The sequence below is a fragment of the Capsella rubella genome, unplaced genomic scaffold, assembly GCF_000375325.1.
Source record: "Capsella rubella cultivar Monte Gargano unplaced genomic scaffold, Caprub1_0 scaffold_4, whole genome shotgun sequence".
In the NCBI taxonomy this organism is placed as follows: Eukaryota; Viridiplantae; Streptophyta; class Magnoliopsida; order Brassicales; family Brassicaceae; genus Capsella; species Capsella rubella.
Genome location: NW_006238920.1, coordinates 2,187,844 through 2,205,003, shown reverse-complemented (window position 1 = coordinate 2,205,003; position 17,160 = coordinate 2,187,844). Strand labels below are relative to the sequence as shown.

General features: G+C 36.0%; 2 protein-coding genes across 3 annotated transcripts; one reads left to right on the top strand and one right to left on the bottom strand.

Annotated features, from left to right (window-relative positions):
- The first annotated feature begins 1,287 nt into the window (after positions 1 to 1,287).
- On the top strand, positions 1,288 to 4,361 carry LOC17888959 (two-component response regulator ARR12). Its single transcript, XM_006293791.2, has 6 exons — positions 1,288 to 1,549; positions 1,964 to 2,116; positions 2,346 to 2,705; positions 2,789 to 2,865; positions 2,959 to 4,002; positions 4,090 to 4,361. The coding sequence occupies exons 1-6, from the start codon at positions 1,423 to 1,425 to the stop codon at positions 4,162 to 4,164; spliced, it is 1,836 nt and encodes a 611-aa protein (XP_006293853.1). The 5' UTR covers positions 1,288 to 1,422; the 3' UTR covers positions 4,165 to 4,361.
- An 807-nt stretch (positions 4,362 to 5,168) lies between these two features.
- LOC17889813 (CHD3-type chromatin-remodeling factor PICKLE) lies at positions 5,169 to 15,326 on the bottom strand. Of its 2 annotated transcripts, none has more exons than XM_006296112.2 (31): positions 15,245 to 15,326; positions 14,558 to 14,702; positions 14,326 to 14,463; positions 14,083 to 14,237; positions 13,813 to 13,974; positions 13,308 to 13,522; positions 13,121 to 13,216; positions 12,878 to 13,014; positions 12,570 to 12,782; positions 12,373 to 12,480; positions 12,178 to 12,228; positions 11,989 to 12,088; positions 11,717 to 11,859; positions 11,501 to 11,604; positions 11,264 to 11,402; positions 10,341 to 10,510; positions 9,894 to 9,960; positions 9,686 to 9,808; positions 9,381 to 9,490; positions 9,158 to 9,239; positions 8,497 to 8,691; positions 7,967 to 8,114; positions 7,782 to 7,884; positions 7,563 to 7,637; positions 7,384 to 7,448; positions 7,200 to 7,276; positions 6,623 to 6,753; positions 6,178 to 6,517; positions 5,961 to 6,093; positions 5,815 to 5,888; positions 5,169 to 5,733 (listed from the first exon to the last, which is right to left on the bottom strand). In XM_006296112.2, exons 2-31 carry the CDS (start codon positions 14,696 to 14,698, stop codon positions 5,377 to 5,379), a joined length of 4,152 nt encoding a protein of 1,383 aa, XP_006296174.1. In that variant the 5' UTR covers positions 14,699 to 14,702; positions 15,245 to 15,326; the 3' UTR covers positions 5,169 to 5,376. The 2 variants fall into 2 exon arrangements, with proteins under 2 accessions (XP_006296174.1, XP_023639517.1); XM_023783749.1 differs by lacking the exon at positions 15,245 to 15,326 and adding an exon at positions 15,182 to 15,236.
- Between the last annotated feature and the right edge of the window lie 1,834 nt (positions 15,327 to 17,160).

Below are 17,160 nucleotides of genomic sequence, written 5' to 3'. Positions count from 1 at the left end.
AACTAACACAAAATCATGTATTGTAAATTAACATTTTTAATCATCTTACAAATTACAATCAAACACGAATAATATAAACACGGTTAGTGGGCTTTTCTGACACTACGAATTTTTTTTAATCCAAAAAATTATACAACACAAATCTGAAACAAATGCTATGGAAAGTATTTAAAAATTATTTGAAATTATGGAAAACTAATTTAATTTCTTCCGTCCGTTAAACAGTTGGACAATCCTAGATGAACAAGAATCAAAATGTGATCTTCAGAATAATGATACGATATAAATGAGATTAAACCAAATCTTCTTCTTAAAACACTTTCCCATATTTACACAATTAATTAACTGCAAGAAAAAATTAGACAATAATTTTATTTTGTTTCGAAATCATAGTTACTAATTAATTCGTGCTTAGATACTGAACCGGGAGTACTAAATATGGCTACCAATTTGGTCTTAATTAAAATTAGGTAACCGATGTTTAGGTTGAACCGAGAGTACTTCTGATTTAACCGATGTTTAAGTTGAACCGGGAATAGCAAATTTAGTCCAATTTAGTTTATTTCACATCACTAGTTTCATTTTAGTGCCAAGTTCATGTAACTGAATCTAAGCATTGTCGAAATAACCGGAATCATAAATCTAAATCGAATCGACACAAAATTTAGAGGCACTGAATCCAAAACAATATTTAAAGAAAAATACCCTCAAATATTCGTAATCATAGATATTTAAAAATATACGAAACAACGATACATAAAAGTATATCTCAAACATATTAGTCGCATTTATATTATACTCAAATAAATTAGATATGTTTGAGTAATTATAATATTCTCATCATTGTATATTTGAGTACATACAGTATTTGTGTAATTGTTCATTTTAAAACAACCAATACAAAAACAAACACACACACACAACCAAACTGGACTGGTTTAAAACAAACTATACAAAAAGTCAAAAACAAAAACCAAAGTTATTCATTTGGTTATGTTTGGTTTATATTTGGTTATGTTTCAAAGGCTCTTTCTGATTTTTGTAATGATAAGAGAACCAAATAAAATTGAAAAAAATAAAAATAAAAATTGCAGAAAAAGTGGATTGGCTAGTCTAAGAAGATGATCACACACAGTTTCTCATAGCCATTTATAGATATAGCTAAATAAGATTCCTTTTTTTAACTCTCTGCTGGAAAAATAAAAAAATAAAAAATAAAAAAATCTTCTCTCTCTATCTCTAAATCTAAATATTATTTTATTATATACTCCTTTCTCTCTCTATACTCTCTCTCTAGACCCATTCATTGAGTTGAGAGTCATCGACGTTCTTCTTTGCACATCAACTTTTTCTCTCTCTCTTGAACACTTTGCAAGAAGAAGAAAAAAATCGGATTTTTCGTTTCAGGGTCTGTTGTAAAAGATGACTGTGGAACAAAATTTCGAAGCTTTGGATCAGTTTCCTATAGGAATGAGAGTTCTTGCTGTTGATGATGACCAGACTTGTCTCAGAATCCTTGAATCTTTGCTTCGTCACTGCCAATACAATGGTTCATATCTCTCTCTCTCTGCTCTGCTTTCTTGATTTGACCATTCTTGTTTTCTTGGATCTGTTTTGTAAGATTCAGTTTTGATTTTCATGTTTTCTTGATTTGGGTTTCTTGGATTTGTGTTTGACCAACCACATATATGTGGAATCTTTCAATAAAGGTGATTTGGATAGTTTTTTTTTTTGATTCAGTTTTAGATTTGTGTAAAGATTTGGCATTTTCTCATTATGTGAGTTCTAATCTACTCAATCTTGATTTTGCTATTATATGTGTGTCAGAGAGAGACAGAGAGAGAAGAGAGAGTTCATTGTTGTTGATTTGAAGTTTTGTCTCTTTTGAGTTTTATAAAAACTGAGACTTTTGATTGGTTTTTGTGTTGGGGAATTTAAATTGATGACTCTTTCGTTACTGCAGTTACAACGACGAACCAAGCACAAAAGGCATTAGAGTTATTGAGAGAGAACAAGAACAAGTTTGATCTGGTTATTAGTGATGTTGACATGCCTGACATGGATGGTTTCAAACTCCTTGAGCTTGTTGGTCTTGAAATGGACCTACCTGTCATAAGTAAGTCTAATTATTATTTCTAATTTTATATCTTAATTTTTTTGTCATTTTTTACCTTCATGACTATTTGATTTTCTTGGAAAGCTTTGATCTTTAGACTTGGTTTTGGTTGATGATGATGACTACAGGATAAAGTTTTGATTTTTGGATTTGATTTCTTGGAAAGCTTTGATCTTTAGACTTGGATTTTGGTTTTATGATGAATTGATGATGATGTCTCTTGTTGTAGTGTTGTCTGCGCATAGTGATCCAAAGTATGTGATGAAGGGAGTTACTCATGGTGCTTGTGATTATTTGTTGAAACCTGTTCGTATTGAGGAGCTGAAGAACATATGGCAACATGTTGTGAGAAAGAACCGTGGGAGTAATAATGGTGAGAAGAGAGATGGATCGGGTAATGAAGGTGTTGGTAATTCTGATCAGAACAGTGGGAGAGCTAATAGGAAACGTAAAGATCAGTATAATGAAGATGAGGATGAGGAAAGAGATGATAACGATGATTCGTCAGCTGCAAAGAAGCAACGTGTTGTTTGGACTGTCGAGCTGCATAAGAAGTTTGTTGCAGCTGTTAATCAGTTGGGATATGAGAGTAAGCTTATCCATGTGACCTTCATTGTTTAAACAAATTTGTCATCAAACACTCATTTTTTGTGTGTGTTGTTTTGGTTGCAGAGGCTATGCCTAAAAAGATTTTGGATCTGATGAATGTTGAGAAGCTCACTAGAGAAAATGTGGCTAGTCATCTTCAGGTTACAAAGAGTCTTTCATGTTTTCTTTAACGTAAACCGAAGCAAAGTCTTTAAATCGTGAAAGCTTTATGCCGTTGTTTGCTGTGGATGCAGAAATTTCGACTTTACTTGAAGAGGATCAGTGGTGTGACTAATCAACAAGCTATTATGGCAAACTCTGACTTACATTTTTTGCAAATGAGTTCTTCTCTCAATGGACTTGACAGTTTCCACCACCGCCCTATCCCTGTTGGACCTGGTCAGTTCCATGGTGGGGCTCCCCCAATGAGACCGTTCCCTTCAAATGGGATTCTTGGCCGACTCAATACTCCTTCAGGGATCGGTGTGCGCAACCTTTCTTCTCCTCCTGCAGGAATGTTCTTGCAAAACCAGACTGATCTCGGAAAGTTTCACCATGTCTCCTCATCACTTCCTCTCAATCACAGTGATGGAGGAAACATACTTCAAGGGTTGCCAATGCCTTTAGAGTTCGACCAGCTTCAGGCAAACAACAACAACAACAACAACAATAACAACAACATTAGAAATATGAACAATAACAAGAGCATTGCAGGGAGCTCCATGGCTTTTCCTAGCTTCTCTACACATCAAAACTCACTCATCCGAGCTCCTAATAACAATCTCGTGGTTCTAGATGGTCACCCACAAGCATCTCCTCCAGGCTTTCCGGGACACCAGAACAACAAACGTTTGGAGCATTGGTCAAACGCTGTATCCTCATCAACTCTTCCTCCTCCCCAGACCAGTAATAGCATCCATCATCAGTTCGATGTCTCCCCATTACCGCATTCTAGACCCGACCCTTTGGAATGGAACAACGTTTCATCAAGCTACTCTATACCATTCTGTGACTCTGCCAGCACAATGAGTCCTCAAGCCTTGGATACACCAAATCCAGGAGCTTTCAGCAGAAACACAGATTTCAATTCAAATGCAAATGCAAATGCGCAACCTGGAGGCTTTTATGATTCATTGCAGATGAGACAATCAGGCAATTACGGTCCAACAACTGATGCTATGTTGAGTACTAACCCGAAAGAAGGGTTTGTTGTGGGGCAGCAGAAGTTACAGAGTGGTGGTTTCATGAGTGCAGATGCTGGCTCCTTAGATGATATAGTCAACTCCACAATGAAGCAGGTGTGACATTAAAGCTTTGTCCAATAGAAAGCATTCTTATTTGAAGATTCTTTGTGGAATATACTTAACTTACATTGTAAATGACAGGAACAAAGCCAGGGAGAATTGTCTGGAGGAGATTTGGGATATGGTGGCTTTAGTTCACTCAGAACATGCATATGAGAGAACAACATTTATCTTGTGATTGCTTTTTATCTCTTTTTTTTTTCATCTTTTTGTGTATTGAAACTGTAAACTATTTGTTTTTTTTTTTCCCACTGGTTCTAGCAATTTAGGACTCCAAAGAAGAAATAATAAAGAAAAGAATTCATAAATAAACTTTTATTTTTTACTTATTGTAAAGTCTCATCATTTGTATTGCTCTGCAGTTTCTTTATCTGTTAATTAAAAATTATAACGACGACAAAAGTTTATGTAGAGAAGACGACAAAAGGTGAATGATTGATATTCAAGATAAAGTTAATGATGACGAGTTTAAAGCAAGAGATTCCTTCGTACACTCAAAGCCATTATTTTAAAGTCAACCCAAGTTGAAGTTCTTTTTTGGGCATTCGGATACTCGGATCGGGTTTGGATATTTCTGGTTTCTAGTTTTTAGGGTAGAAGAAGTAGAACTCGATAGGGTAAATGTAAAAATTTAGTCAGAGTTCGGTTTGGATCCTTTTGGGTAATGGTCGGATCGAGTATATATTTTCATAACCGCTACAAACATGATTTTTTTAGAATGTATTTCTTGAAATTTTTGGGTAAATATCCGGATTTTTGGACAAATACAACGAGCTTTTGGTAAATACTCTGATTTTCGTGTAAAATTTTTGAATATCAGGTAAAAATTCTAATATTCAGATATTCAGGTCTTAACTTATTTATATGTATTTATATTTTGGGTTTTTTCCGGGTTTTGGGTTCAGATATTTGGGGTTAGGAGTTAACCTAATACGATAAATCTAAAATTTTGGGTTCAAATTTTTCAAGTCGGTTCTGGTTCCGGTTCTTGGTTCCGGTTTTTTGCCTGGGCCTAAACTATTATATATCATAGTTGTATTTGTATGTTAGCATTATTTAGTTCTGTTTTGAGGCCTGAGTTTGAAATGAGAAACTGAATCCAATCTGAGTCCTAAAATGAGAAATTGTAATTTCATGATACCTTTGGAGCCAGAACAAGATAACTTTCTAAAAATAGATAAACATTAACAAAATCAAAGTTAGCCTAAATGTTCTCAAATATTTCATAAGCAGAAACTAGAGCTGAGAATCCAAGTCTTACATAAGGAAGAATAAGTCCATACATCATAATTTAATAAAAGAACAATAATATCAGTTCCTACTTCATGACCCATTTGGTCTTGAATCTTTAAATACTTAAAAGTTGAGTCAATCCACGACCATGTTCTGTGGTTTCTCGTCTTCTTTGGCTTCTTCCATTTTCACATCAAAACTTCCACTAGCTTCTCCAATGTTCTCTTCTCCCTCCACTACATTCAGATCGACGCTGCCTCTTAACGGTTTTGTTTCTTTGGCTGTGTCCTTCATCTCATCATTGTTTAGGTCTGGCTTGGTGTCGTCTTCATGTGACTTCGATTGATCAGATGGAGCCGAAAGGATTGTGCTAATGTTACCACTGATAGATTCGAGTGAACGGAAGCTCTCAGTTAGCTTGCTACTCGGTGGTTGGTTGTTTACATATGCTTGGACTGCCTCACGAGCATTTTCATCAAAATCTTTGCACAGCTGGATAACCGCAGAGGGATTAGAGTAAAATATACTGGTTTAAGATATTAGCCTTCTAAAGAAAAAATAAATACAGCTTACCTGGTTATAATGTTCAGCTATTTCAACCCGGGCCTGGTTGTTGTCATCAGCAGCCACCATAACTTCTTCTGAAGCTGCAGAAGATTTAGACGGCTCACATTAGAACCAACAACTCGTTGAATAAAGAAACTTGTCATGAAACTTACTGATGGGGTCAGTCTTAGGAAGTCGATCAAGCATTTCATCATCGACCTCAATAAAGCTCACTCCCACTGTGTCAGCGACCTTTGGTTCAGCTTCTGGCTCTTCAGCAGGCATAGATGATGAGCCACCAAGTCCCTGCAACCAGATATTCAATAAAGTTAAACAATTCAGCGCAAGACATGTGAATAAGTACCAAAACTTCAAATAGACACAACATACATAATACTCCTCAGCGTATTCATAATTCAATGCCTTCTCCAAAAGTAGAACTCGCTTTTTCACAAACTCAACAAGTCGCCTCTGCATGTCTCGATAGTAGAACATCGAGTTTACTTGGGCCCCATCAGCAAAAGCATTATTGTTCCCAGTATTACCGCTTCCAGGATTCTGATTAGTCTGTGCTCCTGGATTGGAGTTTCCACTACCATTCTGCCCCTGCAAGCCAGCTTGTTCAGCAGCAGACAAACTTATGTGAGGGAAGTTCAATTCTTTGCAGATAAGCTCTTGGATCCCCAACTCTTTGTCATCAACAATAGCTTGCCATCGTCCATACCCATGCCTAAAGATTCAAAAATCCAGTGAAGGAAAGGAAGATGTAAGCAAATAATGGAATATTATGAGAATATAAAACCATTCGGTGAGAACAGTGGTGCAGGGTTCATACTTTAAAACAGCACGTATCATTATCTTGTCATGTTCCTCCTTCCAAATTTTTCCACTTCTCAGTCCTGGGAATCTTTCAAGAATGCGGGAGGGAAAAAGAGGTTTTGCTGGATGGTCTTCTACAAATTTCACCTGTCAGGCAAGAGCACCAGAAGAAAACATGAGCAACTCAGGATCAAAACTTTGGTGCGATAAGCTTAAGAACGACAACAAAAAGAAAATTCTACAAGAGGTTCGAAAACGCAGCTTCCTTTATTTCTATACAAAGTGACAGGAAACAGAGAAAATAAAGCGTTTTACCACATTAATGCACAGAAACATCGTAGGTCTCTTAGAACTTAAGAATGGTTTAAACATATAATTACTGTACTGAAAATTTGATAGGGATCAAAACTATAGCCTAGAACCAACAAAAAACAAAAATTAGAGCTACTTTTCTGTTGCATCATCTAACTCAATGTCCACAATAACAATAACACATATATACATAAATTCCAATCATTATGTGGCAGCACTGTGCATTGGCTCTCAGACATAAAACCGATAACTTATTTAAGGATTACAGTCGATAGACTCACCTTATCCTGTACTAGTATTAGAACAGCAATTCTGATTAGAACATCTTCTATTCTAAGTCCTTCCTTGGGCACGCCATCTGCAGACAAAAGACCATTTTAGTAATACATTTAACAGGTTAACAGGAGAAGCAAAAATCACATTTAGAGAAAAGCAGTAAGCAATGAAAAGATGAATTTCAATCACCTGAAAAGGTAGGAGAATTCTCGTCAATATCCTCAGCAATGTGCTTCAAGAAGGTTATTCCATACCTGAGCAAAGTTATTAAAAACCAGTAGGTGAAATAAAATGTCTTTTAATTGTGATGCGTTTTCTTTTCTTTTTTTTGGTAAAAAAGAAGAAGGGAACAGTTTTAAAGCCTATACTCTTTTATTTCGTCATAGGTCTTCTGCTTCAAGCGAGGAACAAATTCCTTCCAGTCGTAGTTGCCAACTCCATACCTGCAATTTTTTGGCCATTCAGAAAAACTTGTAAATTATGTGCAACGCAAGGCTGAGGATAATATTGATGCATTGGGAGACAAAAATATAAAATTTCGGCGGAATAATTTCTGGTGTCTAAAGGCCTTATTGGAAAGAATATACCTCATCAACGTCTGCACAAAAATGGCCCTTTGACTCTGGTTGAAACCCAGTACTCTGAAAGATCTTCCCTCACCTTCCATCAAAGGAGTTGGCTCCGAGTTATCTACAGGAAAAAAAAACTCATCTAATTAACTGCGCACACTTTTAATATCACTAGTTAAGGAAATTCAGAAACGTAGTAATACCCCGACCCCTTCTTCTGTACGGCCGTCGACCCGTTTGAACTCCTTGCCCTGGTGCTTCACCATCTGTTGACTCGGCTTCGTAACTTTCATCTCCATCAGAGCTGACATCTTCCAAACCAGCAAGATCGTCTTCTTCAATGGACACCAACTATAGAAATATCCCATATAAGAATTAGAACAGCCTTGACTGAAAGATATGTACCAATTGATGACGAACCAAAGCAAAGTATATTGTCAGTTATGAGCTATATCAACTTATCAACTAAAATAGAGAGTGAAGCAAAATGTATTTCTTTTAGGGAAAAACAGAAGACTTTAGTTGATTGAGCCTTTACCAACCCCAATTACTTGACCCAATAGAAAAACCCTACAATCTGTCAGAATTATTACTTCCTGAATTTAGTAACCTAAGGAATTTGAAAGGGAAGAAGTAGAAAACAGAATGAGAGAGATTTTAAATGGTGGATAATCAAATTCAGTTATCAATGTGATGCCACAACTGTATAAGGGGGATCAAAAAGAGACTAAACCTGCTTGCGACTTCTCTTCCTTTTTCCAAGAGCATTAAGCTCCTCAGCCTGGTGCAGCTCAAATTTATCTTTCAACAACTCTTCCCAATAACTTGCTCTATCAGAATTGCCTGCTGAAGATTTGCTTTCAGCAGCGACTCTCTGTGCCTCTAATGCAGCTGCCTCATTTTCATCTATATACTCAAAATTTGCCACCTAGTATACATGAAAATCACAGAATTACAAGGGAAATTATTTTCAGAGATAATGACACTAAAAAGATACCAGACACCCTAATCGCTTTAAAACAGTTTCTATACACATTTAAACACAAGAGTGTTTTTAGGGCATTCGAATATGACGACGTCACAAGCAGCAACACAGGAAACAGCCTTACGTTCCAGCTAAGTCTAAAAACCACTCAAATAAAACATTAAATATAACCAGGCCACAAAGAAATGTAACCAAATCAATATATTGGCTCAAACAACATCATCACAAGCGAAGTAATCATCATTAGTTTTCACTGAGTTAGATTTCACTTTGAGCCAGAACAAAACAGTCAATGACTATCAAGGAATTTAAGAACACGAAAACCATAGTTTCAAATGGAGCATTGAGAATCAGTGAATTCTGATCCAGAGAAAAACTAACAGAAAAGGAAGATAAGAGGCAAGAAAACCTTAAAAGCCTTTAAGAATCCATTCTCCTCTTCATCATCCACTGAGACCTCCTCCGCCTCCACGAGATCACGATCAAGCAATCTGCATATCAGAAGATGGAGACAAATCATGAAATATATACATGCAATTAACCACAACACCTTCCATATGAAAGGAGCAACCGGAAAGATCAGATATCCTTGTTAACCAAAAACAAGAGGGAACGAGTAAGGAGTATATTACTTGTCTATAGCCGCATCATCATAATGAATTTTTCCAGACTTTCCCGCCTCTTCATCTTCACTAGCAAAAAGCTCCTTTGATCCATACCTGATGATGTCATCTAATTCTTCCTAAATTGTAGTCAGGAAAACAAAACAAACAAATAGTTAGTGGGAAAATGGACTGCTTCTCTCTAATGTTTTTCTCATTAAGTTTCAGGCTTATATAGAATAGTGTTTTTTTTGGTATTTCTATCTTCTAACTCCAATCTGTTAAGAAAATTCTAATAATGTGAAAAGGTGTACCTTCAAGAAATAAAATTATACCTGATTAATATTTTGTGTTTTGAGTTTCCCGACGACAAGATGCTCTAGAACCATTTTCTTTTTAGTTAACTGCATCATCCTTTCTTCAATGGTGCCTCGGTTTATGAGCCTGTAAATCATCACCTAAAGGAAAATATAAGGATAGATTAGTGAAACTAAAAAAATAAGGAAAATGCAAGTTGACAGCACTAAGTAATGATAGTTGAACCTTATTTCTTTGGCCAAGTCGATGAGCTCTAGCCATTGCCTGAAGATCTGCATGAGGATTCCAGTCACTACAGAAACAGATAAAACAATTTCAATCATCGGTATAAAAATGTGAGCAGGTGTAAACCAAAACAGACTGTCATCCCACATTGCATGCCTACAAAATTTTATTATTAGCAAGATAGCGGATAATAATTTTCCTGATATTCCCTCTGACTAACAATTTACATGCTCAAGAATAGCTGTTATTTAAATAAAATATATTCCAAGTGCCTTTTTATCACTCATCATCACCTAGAACACATCTACTTAAAGCATCCAACTCACTTGAAAACCAACATTTTACTTCCAAAATCTCATGCTATCAAGCCAAATAGTTCCTCTTAGTGCTTGACTCAATAACTATGGAAAGCGTACAGATGACACTAAAAGAAACTGAAGTTCAAACCTGTCATAAATTATTACTGTATCTGCGGTTGCAAGATTTATTCCTAAGCCACCAGCTCTTGTGGAGAGCAAAAAGCAGAACTTGTTAGAGTTGTTGGCATTGAAACGATCTATGCGTATTTGCCGGTCAGCTCCGCCAACCTTTCCATCAATTCGTTCATAGCTCCAATTCTGACAAAGACAAGAAAATGAACAATATAAGTCATATGAAGGATTTTACATAATTGCATATTAAAAAATAAAATATGATAGAAAGAGATGAAAATAAGTAGTCTCAAGTGCATGCGTCAGCAATAGTAATAATAATGGCATTTCAAGTAACAAAAAATGTAATTGTCAAGGGAATAAAGTAAATTACACCATAAACTCTAAAAAAGTAATTGCAGCTACTTACAGAATCAACTGTAATACCTTTTTCTATATAGAGTCCTTAGGCGCAATTATGTAAATACAAGCAAGTCAAGCATGTGCTGAAACTAAGTATATATGTGAACAATATATCAAACTAAAAGAGTAATAACACAGAGATCTCACATATACACAGTGCAGATAACTAGTTCAGATACCTTAGAAGAACAATAGATTTCAAGTAAATCTAGCATGTGAAACTGTGTATATGAGAACTCTGTACACAGATTCAGCATATGCTAGACCTATTTGATGAAATATAATATAAAGATATATAAACTTGTTATTTCTATTAAGTACATGTGGAAACTGTGTCCTTATTATTTCACTTTGACACAGTTCTCAAACTCTCAATTTCAGCACAGGCTTGACTTACTTCCTTGTCTTTCCATAATTTTGCCTAAGGACTAACTAGAAAAAGGTAGACTTGGTTCTATAGGTGTCAAAAAGGTTTTCTACAGAAAAACAAGAATAAAATCTAATGAAACAGAATGAACATATAAGAAGCTCAGATACCTTATGGGAACAGTAGTCTTCAAGTAAGTCCAGCATGTGCTGAAACTGTGTGTATATAAGGACTCTGTGTCCTTGCTCTTTCAGTTTGACCATCATTTTATCTAGAAGTTGTAGCTTTCCACAAGATTCCAAAAGTTGTCTTTGATACATCATACATATAAGAAAACGTTATCACAAAAGTTAACGAACAGTCATAAACACATTCAGATAATCATTTTTTGGTAAATGAGATTTTACTTGAAAAATTCATTAGCATCGTGAATAGCTGGCTCAACACCTTCCAGCATATAAGGATGGCAGCAAACTTTTCTTAGTTCCATCATAATATTGTTAAGGGAAATCTGAAACAGAATCAGACCAACACAATCAGCAGACGAACTACAGTACCTAGTTTCTACCCCAGCTACGAGGTATATGGATCCAAAGAGTATACCAAAATTAAGAAGAGCTTACTTGAGCACCTCCCTTTTTTGTCAATATTTGATAATTACGAGTAAAAATAGCCTTGTAATATTTTTTTTGCAGGCTGCTCAAATCAACACGCAAAATGAGCTCCTTCTTTGGGGGCATGTCTTTCATTACATCTTTCTTTACCCCTGTAAGCAATTAAAATCCGACACAGCACAGTTAAGATTATTAAATTATTACTTTGAAAATTCCCTCTGAACCGAACTTTTGCAACACGTATACATTTAAAAAGATGAAGAAAAAGTTTTGGTCAATACTTCTGAGCAAATGTGGAGCCAACATTTTATGTAGTCTTGATATCTGCTCCTCTTGATTAATATCTTTGAACTCCTCCTGGAACTCCTCCAAACTTCCAAACTGCAAGTATTATGCGATCAAATAAAATGTTAACTATATAAAATTATGTTAAGTATGTGACCTTATATATCTTTTTCATCCTTGGATACCTTCCCCGCATCAAGAAAATGCATGAGCATGAAAAGTTCATCCAAGTTGTTCTGTAAAGGCACCACGTAATCATCAGTAACATCAAACTAACCCAGGATCATATTTTAACAATTCTCATTGCAAATTGTCGCAACTAAAACTCAGATAAAACTATGGAATGTATAAATTCCAGGAATCAAAATCAAATGACGAACCTGAAGAGGTGTTCCAGTCAGAAGAATTCGATGGTTACTTGAATATTGCGTCAATGAAGAGAACAACTTTGAATCCTTATTTTTCAGTCGATGGCCTTCATCAACAATCTGACACAAAAAAATGTTACTAAGCTACATATAAGAGATAAAGAGAGACGACTACGAGAAGTAATATCTCATTAGGAAATTAGAGTTACCATGCACTCCCACTTAATTGGTTTCAGAACTGCGGTATCTAGGTTGATCATCTCATACGATGTAAGGAGGACATCAAACTTGATTCTTTTTTGCTTGCTTTCGCTACTGATTTGTCCAGATTTCTTTTTCTTGATCTTTTTTTGATCTTTCGGAAAGTAAAACTCATGTTCTCTGATAACTGCTCGGGCTTGGGAAGTGCCAAAATACATAACCTACCCGTCAAGTACCACGAAGGCCATTTCATTAACAAACAACAAAAACAGACCAAAAAAGGCACAAATCATTGCGTGTATAACTGCATACATACCACATTCATCTGTGGGGCCCATGTGGCAAACTCTCTCTCCCAGTTCCGCAAAGTTGATAGAGGAGCAATTACCAAATGCGGAATGAGGCTCTCCTCAAAAAGTGAAGCTAAAAGGGCAATGCTTTGAATAGTTTTGCCTGTAAACAAGAAAAACTCACAATATTACAAAAATGAAAAACAAAAGCCTCAGAAAGTAGATGAAAAAATCTATGTGACCACATGGGTGGAATAATTAATATATACCTAGCCCCATTTCATCAGCAAGAATTACGTGTGTCTGCTTTGACCACGAGAACCGCAAAAAATTAAGTCCCTCAAGCTGGTACGGATGCAACAAGCCTTCAATAGCAGAAAGCAAAAAAAAATTAGTATCTATATATACCGAAGATGGGAAACATTTATAGTAGATGAGTTAGAGTGATCCAAATACCTTTGAGGAATTCAGGAGTATGATCAAATTGTTGAAAGTCTCTGGGATTTCTTTTGTGGTCAACATCTTTACCTCTGCGAGTTCTAGAATTTATATCCTTGAACCTTTGGATTTCATTCTGAAAGGTTGAGATGTCTGATTCTGACTCCCAATAACATTCATCATAAGACAGCTCTTTATATTTCACAAGATATTCCATCTCACCATCTTCCTCTCTATATCACAAATAAAACAATGCAACTGTCACAAATCCTGGTTAAGGAAATAACTAAGAATATGGTAACTTTTAAAAAGAAAAAGAAGGAAAGCAAGTCATTAATCATGTTTTCATAGGCTCCAAAAGCTTGATAACCTCTTCTTTCTTATAGAGAGTAGATTTGGTAGGAAAAACATCTAAATGTATTTTCATAAAGCAGCACTCTATCAAAGGTAGTGGTGAAAAGAAGTATATAGAAAGAAAAAAATGGCAGATAAATAAATAAAGGAATTCATTCCATCACTAGACCTGCAGGCAAGAATCCGATCAACAGTGGTCCACTCAGGACGAATGGGAACAAAATCATCTTCGCTGTTATTGGCTGATTCTGCTTGACGGTGAAAGTTGTTCACCCTGGTTTTTAAACGATGATTTGACTTATAAGCCTTCTGGAATTCCTTCTCAGGCACCCTATGATTGGTCAACGAAATCAAATCATGTGATATAATGTTCACGGACAAGAAACATTGATGATCAGCATGTTCAAATTTAGATATAAAAAGAAAATGCAGTATCTACCAAGAACAGTGTAGGTATGATAATCCCTTCCACTTCACAAGATACTGTTTAACATGAATAGGCTTTGGTGGCGCTTCGGAGGAACCTTGTTCACTAGCTTTTGTAGGACGTGATTCACAGTCCAATATCTTATCTATCTCATTTAGAGGACTAACCTGAAAATGTAAAAAAAATATCTACCATGTAAATAAATGGAAGCTATAGAATCCCAAACACAATTATGGGTTGTTACAAGAATCTTACGCATTCAGGGCATCTCCAATTTTCCACAGACGCATCTTTAAGAGGTGGAACTAGACACTTAGCATGGAAAGCATATGTACATGTATTGCAGCTAACAAGATTTGCGCTTTCCCCACAAGCCTGACATGCATTTTCTTTCTGCAAATTCAAGTAACAAAAAAGGAAAGGATTAAAACCGAAAGAATCAAACGGTAGTGAAATCTAAACAACAAGCTCAAGATAAGACACAAACCGCATCAGTTCTGACAATAGCCTCAACTTGCTCAAGGGTCCGATCCTTTTTAGGAACAAAGTCGTCATCATCAGACTCATCCAGATTATAAACCGGTTTCCTGTCTGATCGTATACGAAGCCTCTCCACCAAACTACTCATTTTCCTGCACACAAAACATGTCTCCCATCAATAACCTCAAACGTACATATACAGCAATAGGTTCAGTGCTAAAGCAAACTATGAAATTAGAGTTTCTACTGGATGCAGTAGTTAAACACAGCTACCCAAAATTTGGATTAACAATCTAAGAATGGTTCGTACAATAGTTACTAAACAACTCGATTCATCGACAAACCCGCACAAGCAAGATCGAAGAAGCTTGTGAAAAACCCAATCAAACCCTAACCAAAATTACCGAAGCAAAAACAAAAACTAAACAACGAAAACACAATTGAGTATTCAAATGTGAGTACCCAGAACTCGAATTAACAACCCATTGTTGCAATTCATGGAAAGATCAAAAATTTTCCAAAAAAAAAAACCCAGACCCGCCATTTTCAAAACTCTCAACTTTATATAAAGAAATTGGAAAGAAACAGTAACTTGATTTGACGAAAAATTGAGAAGTCGAAAGCAATTTACTTTGTTGAAGACTGAGTGTAAAAGTGAAAGAGTGTGGAAGAGACGAAGGAGAAGAAGACGAACCTTTGAATTGTTTGGGATCTGTTTGAAGGAGAGAAAGTAAGAGTCTCCCAAAACCTGAATAATCAGACACGATTGATTCTTACACTTATTTGTTTTATTTACGTCTTTACGATTTAACTTAGGGTTAAAATATAAATTTAATACACTTATTTGATAGGTGTTCAAAAAAAATAAAAAAAAAATACACTTATTTGACATTTTTATATATTTCCAACAATATTTTTTTAATAAAATTTGGTTCTCAAATTAGTAACTGATTTTGACAAATGTGTAGTATTAAGTTTTGAATTTAAAAATAAAAATACTAAAAATTTAATCATAAAAATTTAAAATTTAGATAATTTTACAGATATAAAATAGAATTTAATATGTATATAAAGAGATATTGCTAATTTTAATTTTAAGTTACTAATTTTACAAAAATAGTATTTCTAATCATTTCTAGTTGAGATTCAAAAACTTATCAATATTTTTTTTTATTGAGGAAAATTCGAAATTAAGAATGAAATACGATCATACATGATTATGCTTATCCCTTATCAAATCAGTTATGAATCAGTTGGGCATGGGCAAAATACCATAACTCGGTGGATCGAAAGGACAATCGTTCCACAAAAAACTCTCTCTTCTCTCTCTTCAAAAGTTTTCTTCTTTTTCCAGATCTCTTCTAAAACGCCTTTGAGTTTCTCTCGATTTGCTGTGGGGATGAAGAGGTGAATTAGTGTTCCTCCCTCTGTCGACAAGGGCGTGGTTCCTCCTCCTTTGATGTGATTGTGAAGCAAGGATGACAGAAGGAGAGCGTTGCTGCAGATCTGGTCGGTTTGAAGACGCCGGTTAGGAGCAGTGGTCGCTCTCGTGGCTCATATGTCAGATCGGCTTAGCACTCACGGCGGAAGTCGGCGGAGGAGATGGTGGGTTGTTGAAGCGCTTTGGCGGTTAACGGTAGATCCGTCTGAATCTTGAAGGCCGTCACGGATTTCGGGCGTTTGGGTCTCCGATTGAGTCATCGGTCCTTCTCGTCACCGTGACTTGCTTCGGCCAGGCCGGAGTGGAGAGATCTGATTCGGCAAACTGGAAGAAACCCAGATCTGGGAAAAAGAGGTTATGTCTGAAGCTGGAGCTTGCTAGGAACGGGAGCTACCATCAACGTGCCGAGACGTCGGAAAGTTGTTCATACCGGGAGACTTGTGGCGGGCTGGTTGGTCGAGGGAAAAGGAACGGTGGTCGTGAGTCGGATGCTTCCTCCCCGTTCACTAGATACTTCAATTTGCTGCAAAGTTGTGGTTCTCGCATCCGCCGGAAATGATGATCGGACCTTCTGCAACTCGGTGTCAATAGGACACGATTCTTTTTTCCGGTGAAGGTTACTATTCCAGTGGGCCTAAAGCCTCTGTTCCCCTTGTATTATCGTGCATCAGCCCATTAAGGGGCCCAATAATAAAAGAAGGCCCGTTTGATTAAAAAAAAAAAAAAAAAAAAATACCATAACTCGAATACCCGAACCAAACCCGACCTGAAATACCGAATCCGTTTTACTTCGGTTCTTAAGAAATACCCAATCGGTTTTTGTTCTTAATACCCAATAGGTATTGGGTATTACCCAAACCAAACCCGCATACTTGTGGATACTTTTAAATACCCGAGCACATTTACATATATATGTTAGGTTTCCTTAATGATCCATGAATAATCTCTGTTAAATGCTGCCATCTTAGGATAATTCTTCTTTCTTAGTTTCTTTCATGTCTCAAACATTATCACAATCAGTTTTATTAGTTTAAAGCTTTAAGTTATGCTTTTGTTGGTTTGGAATTTTATTGCTTACAATGCTTGGAATGATATTGTTGGTTTAGACTTTTAAGTTATGACTTGTTTAATGCTTGGAATGTTCAAAACTTATGTTTCTTGGTAATATT

Excerpts from the sequence above, each read along its gene's own strand:
- LOC17888959 (XM_006293791.2), top strand. The coding sequence starts at position 1,423 with ATGACTGTGGAACAAAATTTCGAAGCTTTGGATCAGTTTCCTATAGGA. Across the intron at positions 1,550-1,963 it reads TCGTCACTGCCAATACAATG|TTACAACGACGAACCAAGCA; the intron begins GTTCATATCTCT and ends TCGTTACTGCAG. Across the intron at positions 2,117-2,345 it reads AATGGACCTACCTGTCATAA|TGTTGTCTGCGCATAGTGAT; the intron begins GTAAGTCTAATT and ends CTCTTGTTGTAG.
- LOC17889813 (XM_006296112.2), bottom strand. The coding sequence starts at position 14,698 with ATGAGTAGTTTGGTGGAGAGGCTTCGTATACGATCAGACAGGAAACCG. Across the intron at positions 12,481-12,569 it reads CAATTAAGTGGGAGTGCATG|ATTGTTGATGAAGGCCATCG; the intron begins GTAACTCTAATT and ends TTTTTGTGTCAG. Across the intron at positions 7,885-7,966 it reads GTACAGAAGAAGGGGTCGGG|ATAACTCGGAGCCAACTCCT; the intron begins GTATTACTACGT and ends TTTTTCCTGTAG.